General features: G+C 45.0%; 2 protein-coding genes across 4 annotated transcripts in view; one reads left to right on the forward strand and one right to left on the reverse strand.

Annotated features, from left to right (window-relative positions):
- LOC138759287 (putative uncharacterized protein MYH16) overlaps window positions 1–7,518 on the forward strand; it is a 115,977-nt gene extending 108,459 nt beyond the window's left edge. For both annotated transcript variants that reach the window (XM_069929474.1, XM_069929475.1), the window contains 4 exons: window positions 881–1,051; window positions 2,307–2,507; window positions 4,922–5,068; window positions 6,747–7,518. In XM_069929474.1, coding sequence (XP_069785575.1) covers window positions 881–1,051; window positions 2,307–2,507; window positions 4,922–5,068; window positions 6,747–6,893 — 666 coding nt within the window. In that variant the 3' untranslated portion in view covers window positions 6,894–7,518. The remainder of the gene's footprint in view (window positions 1–880; window positions 1,052–2,306; window positions 2,508–4,921; window positions 5,069–6,746) is intronic.
- Window positions 7,519–10,410: 2,892 nt separating this feature from the next.
- gas7b (growth arrest-specific 7b) overlaps window positions 10,411–15,519 on the reverse strand; it is a 454,230-nt gene continuing 449,121 nt past the window's right edge. For both annotated transcript variants that reach the window (XM_069929483.1, XM_069929484.1), the window contains exon 14: window positions 10,411–13,035. In XM_069929483.1, the coding sequence (XP_069785584.1) occupies window positions 12,922–13,035 (114 nt within the window). In that variant the 3' untranslated portion in view covers window positions 10,411–12,921. The remainder of the gene's footprint in view (window positions 13,036–15,519) is intronic.

Here is a 15,519-nt window from a genome sequence, read left to right on the forward strand (position 1 = left end):
CCTCTGACCAGAAAGTTTCAGTTTATCTCAGTCGGGAGCAGCTGCACTGAGGTCTCGTGCACTCGATCAAGTATTTTCTATTAAATCAGCTTTAAATAGCGTGGATCATAATGAGCCGGCCAGCTGGTCCCAATGATAAATTGCATTTGCATTTTTTACTGCTTGGGTGTCGTCTATTGATGGACTGTCCTTTACCTCTCCGGCACCAATCCAATGTGTGAACTGCCAGCAGGTGGCGGCAACACTCCATGCTGCAGATGGCAGGAGATTGGGCAGTGCAGTTCACTGCTGGGGCGTCTTGTTCACATTTCAACCCATCTCTCTTGTCGGTGTAAAACTAATTTGTGAAATCCGCCAAATGTGCTGGATTAAATGAGGCTGTTCAGTGCAGGGACATTCAGCAGTCTTGTGCCATATTTTGAAATTAAGCGTTGACTAAGACGGATCTTCAGCCCAAAGGTCTCGGGTGATGTTTCCCTTCGTCAGGTGAACGAACCACAGAGAGGAAATGGAGAACCCCAGATTAAAGTGTTACACAGGAATCCTCAGTACAAGCCCACAGAGTTGTGCCAACCAAATAACCTGCTCTAACAAGTGCCGAGAAGTTCCCAACAGCATCCCAACTGAGATTCATCTCAGTTCCATGTACATATCTAATAGTGCCTGAAAAGATCCTGTCTACCTGCTTCCACCAGCATTCCCCCACTCTCCCTTTCTCCACCCCTTCCCTCTCTCTCTGTACATCCTCTCCATCCCCCTCCCTCTCCACACACCCCCCCCCCCCACCACTCTCGTCCCCGCGGATTGCACTCTCATGACTGGGAGGCGGGTGAGTTCTGCCTGTTTCCAGGTTGATATCGCTCTCTCTCCTGTTTGTCAGGCTGCCCGATTAGCTGAGGAGCTGCACCACGAACAGGATCACTCCCTGCACCTGGAGCGGGTGAGGAAGGGGCTCGAGGCACAGATCAAGGAGCTGAGTGGCAAGCTCGAGGAAGCGGAGCAGCTGGCCCTGAAGGGAGGAAAGAAGATCATTCAGAAACTGGAGGCACGGGTAAGGGTCTCGGAGGAAGATCTGGCAGGTTCGCCTTCAACAAGGATCCTGTTTCCTGCTGATGTGTTTCTCAATTGTCCATTAATGGGTGGAGCTGATCACAACGGACAGGGTTGCCTCATTCTGTGGGGGGGCTGGTGAAGAGGGCCTGTGGGTGTTCAGTGGCCATCCTCGGGCCAGTGTAGTGCTGTTGCTCCCATCTCTCCCTCGATCTATCCCTCCATTAAATCCTCACTCCTGCAATTCCCTTCCTCTCTTTCCCTCTCCACCTCCATCCTTTCCTTCTTTCTCTCCCACCATTCCTTCACCTCCCTCCCCTTCACTCACAAGATAAAGGAGCAGAAGCAGGCCACTAATCCCATCGATTCTGTTCCATGACTACACTAAGCTAAACTGCGCTCACACCTCGTTCCAATTTCTAGCCTTTCCCCATCCTGTTTAAATACTCCCAGTGACCTGGCCTCCACTGCTTTGTGTGGCTGTGAGTTCCACAGATCCATGACCCTTTGACTAAAGAAGTTCTTCTTCCTCTCTATTTTAAGACTATGACCCCTTGTCCTTGATTCACCCATCAAAGGGAAGCATTTTATCCTCATTCACTCTGTCAAAACCTTTCAATATTCATGCCCGGCCACGTTTCTTCTTGCGCGCGTGTGCAATCGGTTGGAGTACCGGGGCCACTTGCGTCACTCCCCCTCCCACCCCCGACGGAAGTGACGCCAATCCACTGCACGCAAGAAACGTGGCCGCGCACGGCCTACGGGGCACTGCATTTAACATGGGTAAATGCCCCTTTTCTGCCCCTACGTCCCCAAATGCAGCCGGACTGTCCGTCCACCCTAGCATGGGTTCCTCTCTTCCTTCATACCTTTCTCCTCCTCCCTCTGTCCCTTCATTCTCCCTCCCTCACCTCACCATCAGATTTTCTTCTCCCTCTCTCTGCACCATTCATCCTTTTACTCATCTCTCCCGATCTTCTCCTACGCTCCCTTAACTCCTCCGTCCCCACCCTTCGCTCCTCTTTTGTTTCCTTTGTTTCTTCACCTCTTCCTCCTTTTCATCCCTCCCACAGATGCTCCCTGACCCGTTGAGTTCCTCCACCCTCCTTAGTTTCTCCCCCGTTTGCCCGTCGATGGGAAGTTTCTTTTGCTCCTGAGACAAGGGGGAGCTGCAGCCTCCGGCCCCTGCGTGGAGGAGGAGTGGTGGTGGTGGGGGGCGTTCACGCCAGACTGCTGACCGTCATCTCCTTGGGCAGGTGAAAGAGCTCGAGGTGGAACTGGACGCGGAGCAGAAGCGTCACGGGGAGACGGTGAAGACGTTGCGCAAGAACGAGCGGCGGCTGAAGGAGCTGGTGTTCCAGGCCGAGGAAGATCAGAAGACCCAGAACCGCATGCAGGAGCTGGTCGAGAGGCTTCAGAGCAAGTTGAAGGCCTACAAGAGGCAGGTGGAGGAGGCGGTGAGTGTGGGCCCTCCTCAGTGGGCAGGAGTAGATGGGGGGAGGGGTTCACCAGTTCTGACAACAATAACAGAAATTAACAAGTTCCAGATGTCAGGAATTTTACCCCTCCAATGCCTCCACTCTCCTCACCTTCACATCTTTCTGCATTCCACCCCCCCTCCCCCCCAAACAAGGAAACAGTTGGCACTTTCAACCTCCCTCACCTAGAGTCAGGAACCAGACCCTTCGGCTCAACATCCATGCTGACAACGTTAGCATTCTGGACTACTCCCACTTGTCTGCAGTGGTCCAAGTCCTTCCCATCCATGCATCTGCCCAAATGTCTGATGGACGGCATCCTTGGGGCCTTCCTCTGGCAGCCTTTCCCAGATATGGACCTCCCTCTGAGTGAAAAAAGATGGTCTCAGGACCCTCTCACCTATGTCCTCGAGTTCTAGAGGTGGTCACATTGTCCCAGAGGGAGGGAGGTAGCTGTGTTTCCCAGACTGTCCATTAATCCCTGGTGAATGGAGGGGTGGTGAACAGATCTCATGCATTTTGCCAGCAAGAAAACAAGGAGAGTCTCCATTCCTTCCTCTCACCCCCTTCACTCCCTCCCCCCACGCCAACCTTCAGGCCTCCATCCCCTCTGCCTCACTCTCCTCCATCTGAAATGAGCTCTAGATGTGGCCCCAGTTACAATGTTCAAAAGACATGGATGGGAAGGACTTGAACCAGTGTAGGTGGATGGGACCAGTCCAGAATACTAACTTGGCCTGCAGAATGCCTGATATTTGTTCACTACCTCTCTATTCACCAGGGATTTACTGAAAGTCTTCAGGGAAACTCAGCCACCACCCTCCCTCTGCCTAGCCGTGTGGGACCATGCAACTCCCTCTGGGACCCATGCACATAGGTTTGAGGAGGAACCTTTTTCCACTCAGAGAGTGATCATGTCTGGAGCAAGTTGCCAGAGGAGGCTATAGAAGCGGGGCCCATTGACAGTGCTCTAAAGATACTTTGGACTGATACGTGGATGGGAAGGACTTGGACCAGTGCAGGCAAATAGGACGAGTCCTGAATGCTAACTTAGTCTGACATTTGTTCACCACCTCACCACTAATCCATGGGATTAACTTGCTCGTTTCCCAGTCAATCTCACGGAGACGGGATGTGATCCCAAGGCGATTTGAACGTTTATATTATCTTGGGGCGGGAACTTGTGCCTCTGGTCCTGAACCACTTGTGACCAGGGTGGGGTCGGGCCAGAGCTGCCAGGCTATTACAGAAGAATCCCTATTTGTCAAGAACTGACACCCATCCAGGATTCTATCCCCTGTGGAACACACGGGCTGCAGCGACTGGCTACCTCTTGCTGGCTGAATCCACTTCAGCCTGGATCAGAGCAGAGACCCCCCACCCTGCTGAAGGAGCCAAAAATAGAGGTGACCAGGACACTTTGAGCTGTGAATATCTCAGGATGCCATACTCGTCCAGGAGACTGCATTGTTCATACAGTTAATGAGCAGCAGATACAATATAACTTTCCTGTTGGTGTTACCATCACTCATTGAACGGAGTCATTTTGATTGTACAGTAAAATCCCCATTACCCAGGATTTGTGTAACCAGCAGACTCAAGCAATCGGCAATAAAAAAACTTGTGACAAATACAAAAGTTTCAAATCGCCCCACCACCCACCCCCCACCCCCCACCCCCCCCCCCCCAGCAGTCAGTTCTCCAATCTCAAGCAACTGGAAAATTTGGTGAATAGGTGCCAGATACTAGAGTGATTTTTACTGTATATAGGGGAAAATTTGGAGAATGTTGTGTAGGAATTTTTTTTTAATGGGATTAATGTAGGTGGTTGGCGTGGATTTTCTGAGCTCCTTTCCATGCTGTATTTCCCAGTGATTCTATTGCCACCCTGCAAGGGTTGTTGTATCTACATAGATGTGTGGATTTTTTTTTGCTTTCATTGAACACGATTAGCAAGGTGAACTTAACAATTACAGCATTCGCGACCCAGGTTTGCTTCCGACGCTGTCTATAAGGAGTTTGTTCCTTCTCCCCATGTATGGGGGTAATTAGTCACGCGGGGGGTGTATTTGGGCAGCGTGGGCCAGTTACCGTGCTGTATCTTGAAATCAAATCAGTATTCCAATCTTCCCATGGATACTTAAGGAGACTTCAAAACAATCTCGGAAGGCCCCCTCCCACACATCAGAGAGGATGGCAAACAGGAATTGTGTGGAGAACAGCACATGGGCCTGATCCCTCCCGAGTCCCAGTTTAATTCTGCAGCGGGACACCGCAAGACTGGGAGGAGTTGGTCACTCCTCCAGCAGAAACGGACCCCGGACTTTTTCGACCACCCGACAGTCACACAGGCACAACCCACTTACTAACCCCCCCCCCCCCATCTTTTGCAGGAAGAGCAGGCCAACATGAATCTGGCGAAGTACAGGAAGACGGTCCACGAGTTGGATGATGCCGAGGAGCGGGCTGACATTGCGGAGGCAGCACTCACCAAAATACGCACCAAGAACCGGGCCAGTTTCGGCAAGGGCTACTCCTCGGTAAGAGCTCCCATCTTTGAACGGCGAATGTTGGTGTGTCTGACACTGACGTCTCCCAAGAACTTTCCTCCACTTACCTTGAACATACATCCTCTGCTATTGTCGCCCCAGTCTGTCCATCCTATCTTAGCCCTTTAACAAGCAAGCTCTCATCTTCTATTGCTCCAAAGAGAATAGCCCTAGCTTGTTCAACCTTGCCTCATATGACATGTTGTCCAATCCAGTCAACATCCTGGTAAATCTCCTCCTCTGCCCCCTTTCTAAAGCTTTTCCACATCTTTCCTGTAATGAGATGACCAGAACTAAATGCAATGCTCCCAAGTGTGGTCTAAGCAGATTCTTGAAACAGGACAGACAGAAGAGAGAGCTAAGGAGGCCTGTTTTGTAGAGCAGATGCACTTTCAGTGCAACTTCTGATCAGGCTCCAATAGCAATCTAAATGCAGTGATCATTCCATGTTGTTAAGCTGGAGAGGGTGCAGAGATTTACCAGGACTTGGGGGCCTGAACTACAGGGAAAGCTAGGGCTTTACCCAAGGCTCCAAGGAATCAGTGCAGGTAGATGAGGGCTGATCTCACAGAGGTGTACAAGATCATAAGGGGAATAGATCAGGGGAATTAGCACCCAGAGGTCAGAGATTTAACAGGAACCTCTGGGATAATGTTTTTGCACAGAGGGTGGTGGGTGTAGGCTGGCAGAGGAGGGAGAAATGATTGTAATGTTCAAGAAAATGATTGGATAGATAGCATGTGTTTCGAGGGATAAAGGCCAAACACGCAGATGGGACATTTTTGTTAGTGTGGGCCAAAGGGCCTGTTTCCACGCTGTATAAGTTCTATGACTGCCTGCAAAACTTGCCACCATCTGACCTCATCTCTCTCCACCTCTATTTGCATGCTGCTGCGGGGGGGTGGGACAGCAAGCAGCCATTTTAATGATTATGTGTACTCCTACCCTCCACTATCGAAGCTGCCCAAGCCCCATGAACTAACTCTCCACTTGTTACCTTAAGCTGTGGTGCTTGTGGTAGGAACCCCACTCCAATTCAAGGACTCAAGGCATTCAGAAGCACTCATTAATAGGTCCTTGAAAGATGTTAATTAACTGCCTTTTCAACCGCTTCATTTACCTATGTGAATGCAACGAATAAGGTAAGGGGGGGTTCATTTTCATCCCGGTCCTTACCCGCCAAGGAAGACCCTGATGTGTTTCGCATTGGCTCCAGTGTAAAAGGTCGCAATGAACTGGTTTTTCCTGGATCAGCCTGAACACTCTGACCTGTGTTTAAACATGGGTCATTAACATGCCAATTCAATGGGATCTCTGTGTAAAAGGGTCGTTGGATTTTTTAAGCCTCTCAAAACATGGCATCCTCATCCACATCCACCTCACTTCTCTTCATAGAATCTTGCTTTGACGTACCATCATTAATTCACAAAAGACTATCAAACAATCATCCACCACCTTGTCTGATCAGAGCAAAAGGGAAGGGGTAGGATCAGTCTTGGGAGGCATGTCCAGTCACTAGCAGCCAATCACAGTGTAGCACATGCTTGTGTGTATACTGTGTGATTTTTATGTTGACTTCGCAATTGTAAGTATGTCATTTCCAAAACTCTGGGGGGGTGGGGGGAGAGCCTTGGGGCATAACCAAAGTAATGGTGCATTTAATCCACAGGGTTACAACTCCCCCTTTGCCACCCTGGTCAGGTCTCCGAGCTCGGCTGGGTCAGAGGGACGGGGAGAGAAGATGCTGAATGATGACGATTCCACGTCTCTCATTCCCACTTACCTGAATTCCCTTAAGAAACTCATTATTGAATAATTTCCCAAATGGCGTCACATCTGTCTCGCACTGACCAGTGGAGCGACGGGCTGCAAGAGTCGCATGACCCTCTCACTGCTGCGTGCAGGAGCTGCCAGTATCAACAGACTGGTAGGAGCCTCAAATAAGTTACTCAACCAAGTGCATTTCAAAATGTTTTAACCGTATCTATCATAATTAATTGCTTACTTGCAGTGTTTAGTGGTGGGGTGTAATGGTCAGAAGATGCAGTTAAAGCTGCAGTGCTCAATACTAATAACCGCTGAGATACTCACGTGGACAAACTGTTAGCTACCAGTTGAACATGGAGTAGCCACATATCCTGTAACCAGAATGCACTTTGCTGATGTACTAAGGTAAAACTCTCCCCCCCCCCCCCTCCACACCCCACCCTTCTCTTTCAAACTCAGTGCAACAATGTTCCACTTCAGATTTCAAAGCCACACTGGAATCAGTTTTTTTTGTATCACTGAGAAAATGCATCATATTTATATTTTATATATATATATATTATATATATATTGTGGACTGCTTCATTGAATTTATAATGCAGCATTTAGCCCCATTTTTTGCAGAGGAAGATCTAGCTTGTCATTTTAACCACCTGTACCCTTTTGTGTAATCTACGGTAATTGTTAATATTATTTGCATTTTAAAATGTAATAAACCAATGTAATCTTAATGACTGAAGTTTCTTTTAGAGGAGGACAAGTTACAGACATTGTTGGTGGGGCAGGATTGCACTGATGATGGCTCTTTACCGCAAGTAAACCCTTAATTCTCGGGAAAAATGGCAATTGGGTGGCTTTTGCAAAAGCCTTTCACAAGAGCAACTAAGGGAGCTGTTTCATTTACATTTAGACATACGGCCCATGGGTCCTCACCCCCCAGTTAGCCTACACTCCCAGTACGTTCTTAACAGTAGGAGGAAACCACATCCACGGAGAGAACTCCTTACGGACAGCGCGAGATTCGAACCCCGGGGCCGATCGCTGGCACTGTGACGGCGTCGTGCACCGCTCCAGTGATCAATGGTTTTGGTGAGATATGCCAATGGAAACATGACAAAAAAAAAAACTAGGCAGCAAGGGCATATTACTGTTTCAAGAATCTTGTTATGGAGTAAGGAAGGGCCAGCAGATAGGAACACTAGAGATTGCTTTGATGGCCCAGTAAAAAGATTCGCCAAATCCACTGGCAGGATCAGCAAATCTCCCTCATATGAACATTGTAGCATAGTACAGGCCCTCCGGCCCACAATGCTATTCTGCCCTGTTCAGCGCTCTAATATCATGTGCCTACCTAAGAGTCTTTTGAGTGTCCCTATTGTACCAGCCTCCACCACAAACCCTGGCAATACAGTTCAGACACCCATCACTCTCTGTATAAAAACAAACTTACTTCTTGCATCTCCCCAAAACTTTCCTCCGCTCACCTCAAACAGATGTCCTCTGGTATTTGCTGTGTTTGCCCCAGGGAAATGGAGTTGGCCACCCACCCTTTCTAAGCCTCTCATTATCTTATATGCCTTTATCACTCCAAAAAGAAAAGCCTTTCTTCATCGGACATGTTCTCCAATCCAAGGAGCATCCTTGTAATATCTCCTAGAATTAGGTGACCAGAACTGAACTCAATACTCCAAGGGTGATCTAACAAGAGTTTTATGGATTTGCAGCATTACCTCCTGAACTCACTCCCCTGACTAATTAAGGCCTTCTTAATCAGCCTATCAAATTTGGAGGCACCTGGGACCCCCGACCCCCGTTTAGAATCCTGCCATTAACCTCGTTACTCCACCTTTGTTTGATCTTCCAAAATGCATTACTTGACACTTATCCAGACTCAGTTCCACCTGTTGCTACTCTGCATCTTGTCTTTATCCTGTCATGACCTACACTACCCACCATGCCTCCAGCCTTTGTATCATCTGCAAATTACTGACCCTGCACTTCATCCAAGTCATTTGTAAAAAGCACAAAAAGCAGTGGTCCCAGAACACCACTGGTCACTGACCTCCAGGCAGAAAATATTCCATCAACTACTACTGCATGCAGGCAAGCCAATTCTGAATTGAAGCAGCCAAGATCTCACGCCTTTCTGAATGAACCAACCATTGGGGACCCTGTCAAACTTCTTACTAAAATCCATCTACATCACATCCACCATCTTGCCTTCATCAATTTCTTTTCTCACCACCTCGTAGAACTCAGGCTTGTGAACCCTAACCTGCCTCTTATAAAGCCATACTGATGATCCCCTGAGATGACCATTCGCCTAGAAATGCTCATAAATCTTCCCTTGGCCTCTCCTGGACCAGCATTTCCTGGGTAGGAGTCAATCATCACCAGATGCCCGAAACACAATTCTGAACTGTAATGGCAATCACTTACCTGAAGGGTCAAAGATTTTTCTCAAAATCTCCTTGGAAATGGGCACATTCAGAACCTTAAGGCTCAATATCAGTCCTGCAGAAAGAACTTGTCACCCACTCACCATATTCAGCAACTCCAGCCCCATCTACTGTATGAATCTGCAGGTCCCATTTAGGTTTCAGGGGTGGAATCAGATTTCACACCAAGGGAGCGCATCAGGAAAGGAGAATCACTGCAGTCAACCCCTGGGTCGAAAGAATGCAGCCCAGACTGGCTTGGTAAAAGGAAGCCCAGAATCATTATCAATGCCAGTCTGAAACTTGTTTCTACTAATAAATGGAATTGACAAATGAGATTCACATAAGAGAAGGCAAAGATTAATCTCAGATAACACTGGACAACAATTATTTTCCCCAAAAGGTTTGCTTCCTGACAAAAATTTGTGGATTATGACAGACCACTTCAAGCTGAATACAGATAATTTTAGATATGCTGTATCACAGCGGAAGTTGAAGAAACATTAAATTAACTTCTATTGAATTTAGCATGTTTAATCAAATAATGATGCATTAGTTCAACTGACCCTAAAATTGTTTTGCTGCCGATTTGTACTCAGCAATATGAGGCCTCTCTTGGCCAGCAGTGATGGTCACCATGTCCTGGTGTAACCTTGCAACATGTTCATCACGGACTACACCAGGGAAGAAGTCCAAATGCGAATGCAGAAAATTAATTTTCAAAGACATGCTGCACTTTAAGGTTTTGTAGACTTAGGAAGTTACGAAAATAGATTATATCGTAAAAGAAAAGTACAATAGGGAAAAATTTAAGGCAATCCCAAAATCCATAAAATACGCACAAAAGCATTCAGGAAGCAAAGTTATGCGTTGTCCAATGTAATTAATGTCAGCAATTGCAAGCTCTTTCCAGCACTGGGATGAAGGAGCACGTGCCGATTTGCAGGCTCAGGTTGCAGTCTAATAGATCCGTCCTTCCCCTGAAGTAACAGCACTTTGCTCAGATGGTAACATTAGGATTCTGGCAACATCAACCAAACTTGAGCTTGGTTCATATGACAAGGATTTGCACATGTACTTATAAAGACCCAAGAGATATTTAAAACAAGACACACCACCACTGTCATCTTCTGCACCACTTAGATGTCATTTATTTTACAGAAAACATTCTGATTTTTAGCAGCTATAGTCTTCAAAAGCAACTTCCTTTTTCATTGAGAGTGTGAACATTTTAAACAATATCAATTCAATTAGAGGACATTTATCACAACTTACACAATATTCAAAGCAACATACACAAAAATGGTAAATAAGGATCATTAGGTTGCTGCAAATACAGTTTAAAATCAGCTGGGGTACTTTCACATGAAAACATCTTAAGTGACAGCCACGTGGCCAGACCACGAGCTGCTTTATGCAAAATTAATAAACCCCCTTGTACAATATATAGAAATTCAGAATATTACAGAGAAACTAGTATTGTAATGAGCTATTGGTTTATGAAACCCAACTGAACTTAAGATATATAAAAGGAATTTGCACTTTAAAAAGTTTTGGACAAGTTAGTCATACATTGATAAAATGCTCCCCAGTAAAGTTGTATAAACTGTTAAGTATCATCAAATTTGTGTTGTATATATTTTTATAAAAAGCAGAGAATAGCACCAATTGAGCTAGATCCTGTAATGCTAAGATGCACAGGATTGGATCTTTATCTGCTGAGCTCATTTGGAGTGTTTCTGTCCCATTAACACATTTTAAAAAAGATGAGCCAAATTCAAAACAGCACAAGCCGCTTTTCCCAAAAGAAAATTTGCTTCTCTGCCCTTCATAAGCCAGACTAATCTCTACTTATCGCTGGTTCATCCCAAGTGCACAAGGAACATTTAAATAATTTGCTTCTTAAAGTGTTCGTCAAGTCCACCACTTTCTAACCTGGAGAGCTGGGGCTCCACAAAGATAGTTTCTCCATATTGCACCGGTCTCACAAGATCCATATCTTTGCAACCCAAAACAATCTTGGTTGATAGCATTATTTTAATTAGACGCACATACTTCATATCAAATGGAACATCCAATTTCTTCATTGAAATTTTAACTAACTGCAGTGGCCACATAGACAATGCTCTGAATCAACCTTGCCATGCTTTGGAAGTGCCTTTGGAATGATTTAACGATCTCAAACAAGGAAATCCACATTGTGTGGTACGTTGGAGTGTGATTCTTCACATTTATGACTCCCATTGTCAATAGGACTTCAGCCATTTTGTTTTAAATGGATGAAGACAAGTGGAAAAGCTATGTCAAATTGTTAATGGTGGATATTCCATTCATGGCATAGTTGGTTCATGGACAGAATTTTAAAGACCATTTCAAAGACGTAGTCCATTGTACCTTCACTTCTGCACAGCGAGACGTTAGAACAGGATCAACCCTTGAGCATTTGCATCCGAAGCAATGACAAGCAGAACCAGACACATTTGTAAGCACTTGGCTCACAATCAAGAAGTTAAGACCCCAATGTGGAAGGTAATGTTTTGCAGGCTTATTTAGGAAGAAAAAAAACCATTTGTTGAGGAAAACAAAGCAAATTTAATCTGTTTCGAGAGTGATGATTAGTGCACAAAGACTCAATTACTTGGTTACAAGCGAGCAAGATTGGAACAAGAATGTAGTGAATCAAGAACAAAACAGAAGTATAGCCCAAGCACAGAGGCTGTGAGGTGCCATTACAACTATACTTAGCAGGTAGCAGAGATAAGCAGATACAAACGAAGCATTGGACACTTGCACAGAAAACTCTCCAGTTATACAAGTAAACAAACACTTTAGTAACAAACCTCAGCCAAAAAAGGGTGGAGGAGGAGGTTGCCGATCTGCAGTGCTTAATTTAGAACTTTATTTGTTGCTGACCTCCAGTTCCATAGCTTGACAAATTTAATTGGGACACTTGCGGTCTTTTGCAGTTCAGCCACATTCAGCTAGAATTCCAATCACATTCAAATGATCACAACTTGCAAAGCAAGTAATTAACACTAGTACGATTCTGACAACACACTTGGTCACCAACAGCCTTTTCCACAGCTCCTACGTGTTTACCCTTTCAACTCAAGTGAATCTGGTTCTGAAAATAACTAGGTACAGCTGTGGCCAGGCAAGAGAAATACCACTAGTCTAGCTCGTGGCTGGGAAATACAATGCTGAAAAGAAAAATTTCGAAGCCAGAACTGGTTTTCATGTGAAAGTGCCCATCTTAATCTAGGGACAACCACATTGCACTGTACTTCTGGAATATAAGGAGGGGCAGATGGGACACAGAATCCATGACAGCTGAAGCACTCCTTTTATATACATGCTTAGCATGCAAGAGAAAGCTTTTCCACCATTGCTGGCAAATAGGCAGTTTGATTTGCAAGAAAACTCAAACTAGCACAAAAAAAACAAACTGCGTGACACAAATGGCTAAATATTTAAACTTTTTTTTTGTTTTATATACACAAAAGGCACTCTGTAATGAGCTTGCACTGAGACTTCCATTGCACTTTGATTCATTGACGCAATCCATCTACCTGAAGACCAGTAGCAGCTAACTGCTGACGGTTGTGGGAAAAAAAAACTGATTCCCACCAAGGGCTTACTCTATAATTCCATGTCCACAGGCCGGATGTGACCTGTCTTGTGCTCTTTTACCCAGAGTTCTCTGTCCTTGGCGGGGTCAACCTTCCGGAGCAGTTGATCCACTGGTTCGATGGTCTAGAGAAAGAAAGAAAGAATGCAATACTTATATCCAAACTTTTATTATAAAATTAGTGTAATTCTGTTATCTAAAATCAGACATCAAAATCTCAAAATACAAGACAGAGCTGAGAAGAAATATTTTGGTTAATGGGGCAAGGGGAAGTCTAATCTAAAAAAAAATTAAACTATCTACAAATATTTTGACCGTTTTTATGTTTGTGCCTAATATTTCTTTTTCTTTAAATGTCAGAGACAATTAAAGGCCATCAAGTTGCCTCATGCTTTCAAAGAAGGTAAGGCATCGCCTTCTGCTATCTTGAAAGCCTGATGGAGTTTTTTTCCCCCTCGGGGGATGGTCCACTACATTGGGCTGGTGACGTCGATCACGGTGTGGGCTTGCTGCTGGACTGAAGGGCTTGGAAGGTTAGGACCACAGGACCTCCACCTTCAGCCCAGGTGAGTACGGGCCCAGTCCACTGTGATGAGTTTGCATATGCGGTGATCAATTTGTTCTTTGTTAAAGTTGTAGCCTTGTTTAGTCCATTACAAAATGTCTCCCTTTATATTAAAGCATTCAGCAGTGGTATTGAGCCCTCATAATAGTTAATGAAAAGTAAAACCAGTGATCTTCAAATCATTCAGCCTTCCTTTCACATCATAAATAGGATTTTCACCCAAACAAAGGAATAAGTGAGCTGTCCAGTGCTACATTTGTAAACTCTTAAAACTGTAATTGAGTTTTATAAGCTATATAGTTCCGTGCTTTATGCTTTTCATCTACTTTGAGTTAGTTTAAGCCATCCAATTACAAAAGTTAACAGGCATTCAGATCTTTTACACAGATTTTCCATGTTGATTACTATTAAGCTCTGCTCGCTGTACCACGTGAGGGTCATTCTTGATGTGCAAGGACATTATTTGAGTAACCAAACTTTTTCCTCTCTAAGAGTGTAACTACTCGTTCCAGTGAGAATGAGAGCAAGTTCAATATGTTAAAACGCACCAAAATGCGGGAGGAACTCAGCTGGTCTTTTTAGTGTCCGTAGATAAAAGCTCACTCTCGACTGGAGGGAGAATTAACGCTTTTATTAGTTTACAACAGGCTTCAGAGGGCTTAGGCGGGAAACAAGGGTTATATTCGGAGGAGGGGGGGGGTGGAGGAGGCGGGACCAGTCGTCAGTACAGGACACTTCGAGTGAATCCCACTTCATTACAACTATATTGCCGACGTTTCGGGCCTGAGCCATTCTTCAAGCAATAAGCAGGCTTGAAGAAGGGCTTAGGTCTGAAACGTCGGCAGTATAAGGTTATCTTTTCTCCCTACGGACACTGAAAAGACCAGCTAAGCTTCTGAATTCTGGTGCGTTCCTACAATCGCAACGTCTGCAGACTTTCGTGTTTCACTAAGCTCAAAATATTATGCACCTTATGGCTCGCTGCCATTCCCCAAAACTTGAGGGAATTTTTGACTCTGTTAATATGAACGATGTAGAATTTTCATCCTTGGAGTGACAAGTTAGTGGTAAATCCAAAAGGTGTTTAACACACCACATCAAGTTTGAATAGTGTCCTTGCACATCAAGAATGACCCTCACGTGGTACAGCGAGCAGAGCTTAATAGTAATCAACATGGAAAATCTGTGTAAAAGATCTGAATGCCTATTAACTCAGTGAAACAAGAGGAGGTTGAAGGCATTCGACCAACAGAAAATACTAAGTATAATGATCCACACATAATTTCAGTACTAGTATCTTTTAATCGGTTTCATGCATTTGAAAATGAATTCTATAAACTTTGGGGTTTTTAAAAAAAATACGTTTACAGGGAACCTGCAGCTAATTCCATCCGCCAGACTAACCCAACATTTCTGTTCCCTGTATACGTACAGAGACTATAATGGGGTAAAAAATACTTTCCAATGTACTCTCTCTGGAAGATACCCAAAATAAACTCCTCCAAACATTGGTAAATGAAATACTCTCAACTCAGTCCACGCCTTCCTTTGACATACATCAAATCTGTTTCAGATGTGACAAGGCTAGAACTCGAGTTTAAACAAGAGGTGATGCATGACATAGCCGAGCTCTGGACACTCGATTAACATAAATGATAAAAATAAATATTTTCTCTGAACTCTTGGAAGTGCAATTTCTTCAGGTGGGCTTGCATCTCAAACAGAAATGCCAAATAGAAGTTCAAGAGTACTGCTTGGGATTTTGAGGTTGCGTGCCATCAATTACCCATGTATTCAAGTGTCAAAGCCGTGGACTTTACAGATCACTGTGATCCAATGTGGGACTCCACCGGAAATCAAGCTGCAGTGAGTCACCATCACCCAAGGTGGGGATTGCACGGCACAAAATGGACTTGGCACAAGGAGAAGAGCTGGGCTCAGTGAAGATCTTTTCAATTGAATAAATATTTTTTTGAAAATGCTTTGCTCATTTATAAAGGTCTCACTGTCAACCATTCCAGCCATATGGCTTCCCAACAGTCAG

Source organism: Narcine bancroftii, chromosome 3, assembly GCF_036971445.1.
Source record: "Narcine bancroftii isolate sNarBan1 chromosome 3, sNarBan1.hap1, whole genome shotgun sequence".
NCBI lineage: Eukaryota > Metazoa > Chordata > Chondrichthyes > Torpediniformes > Narcinidae > Narcine > Narcine bancroftii.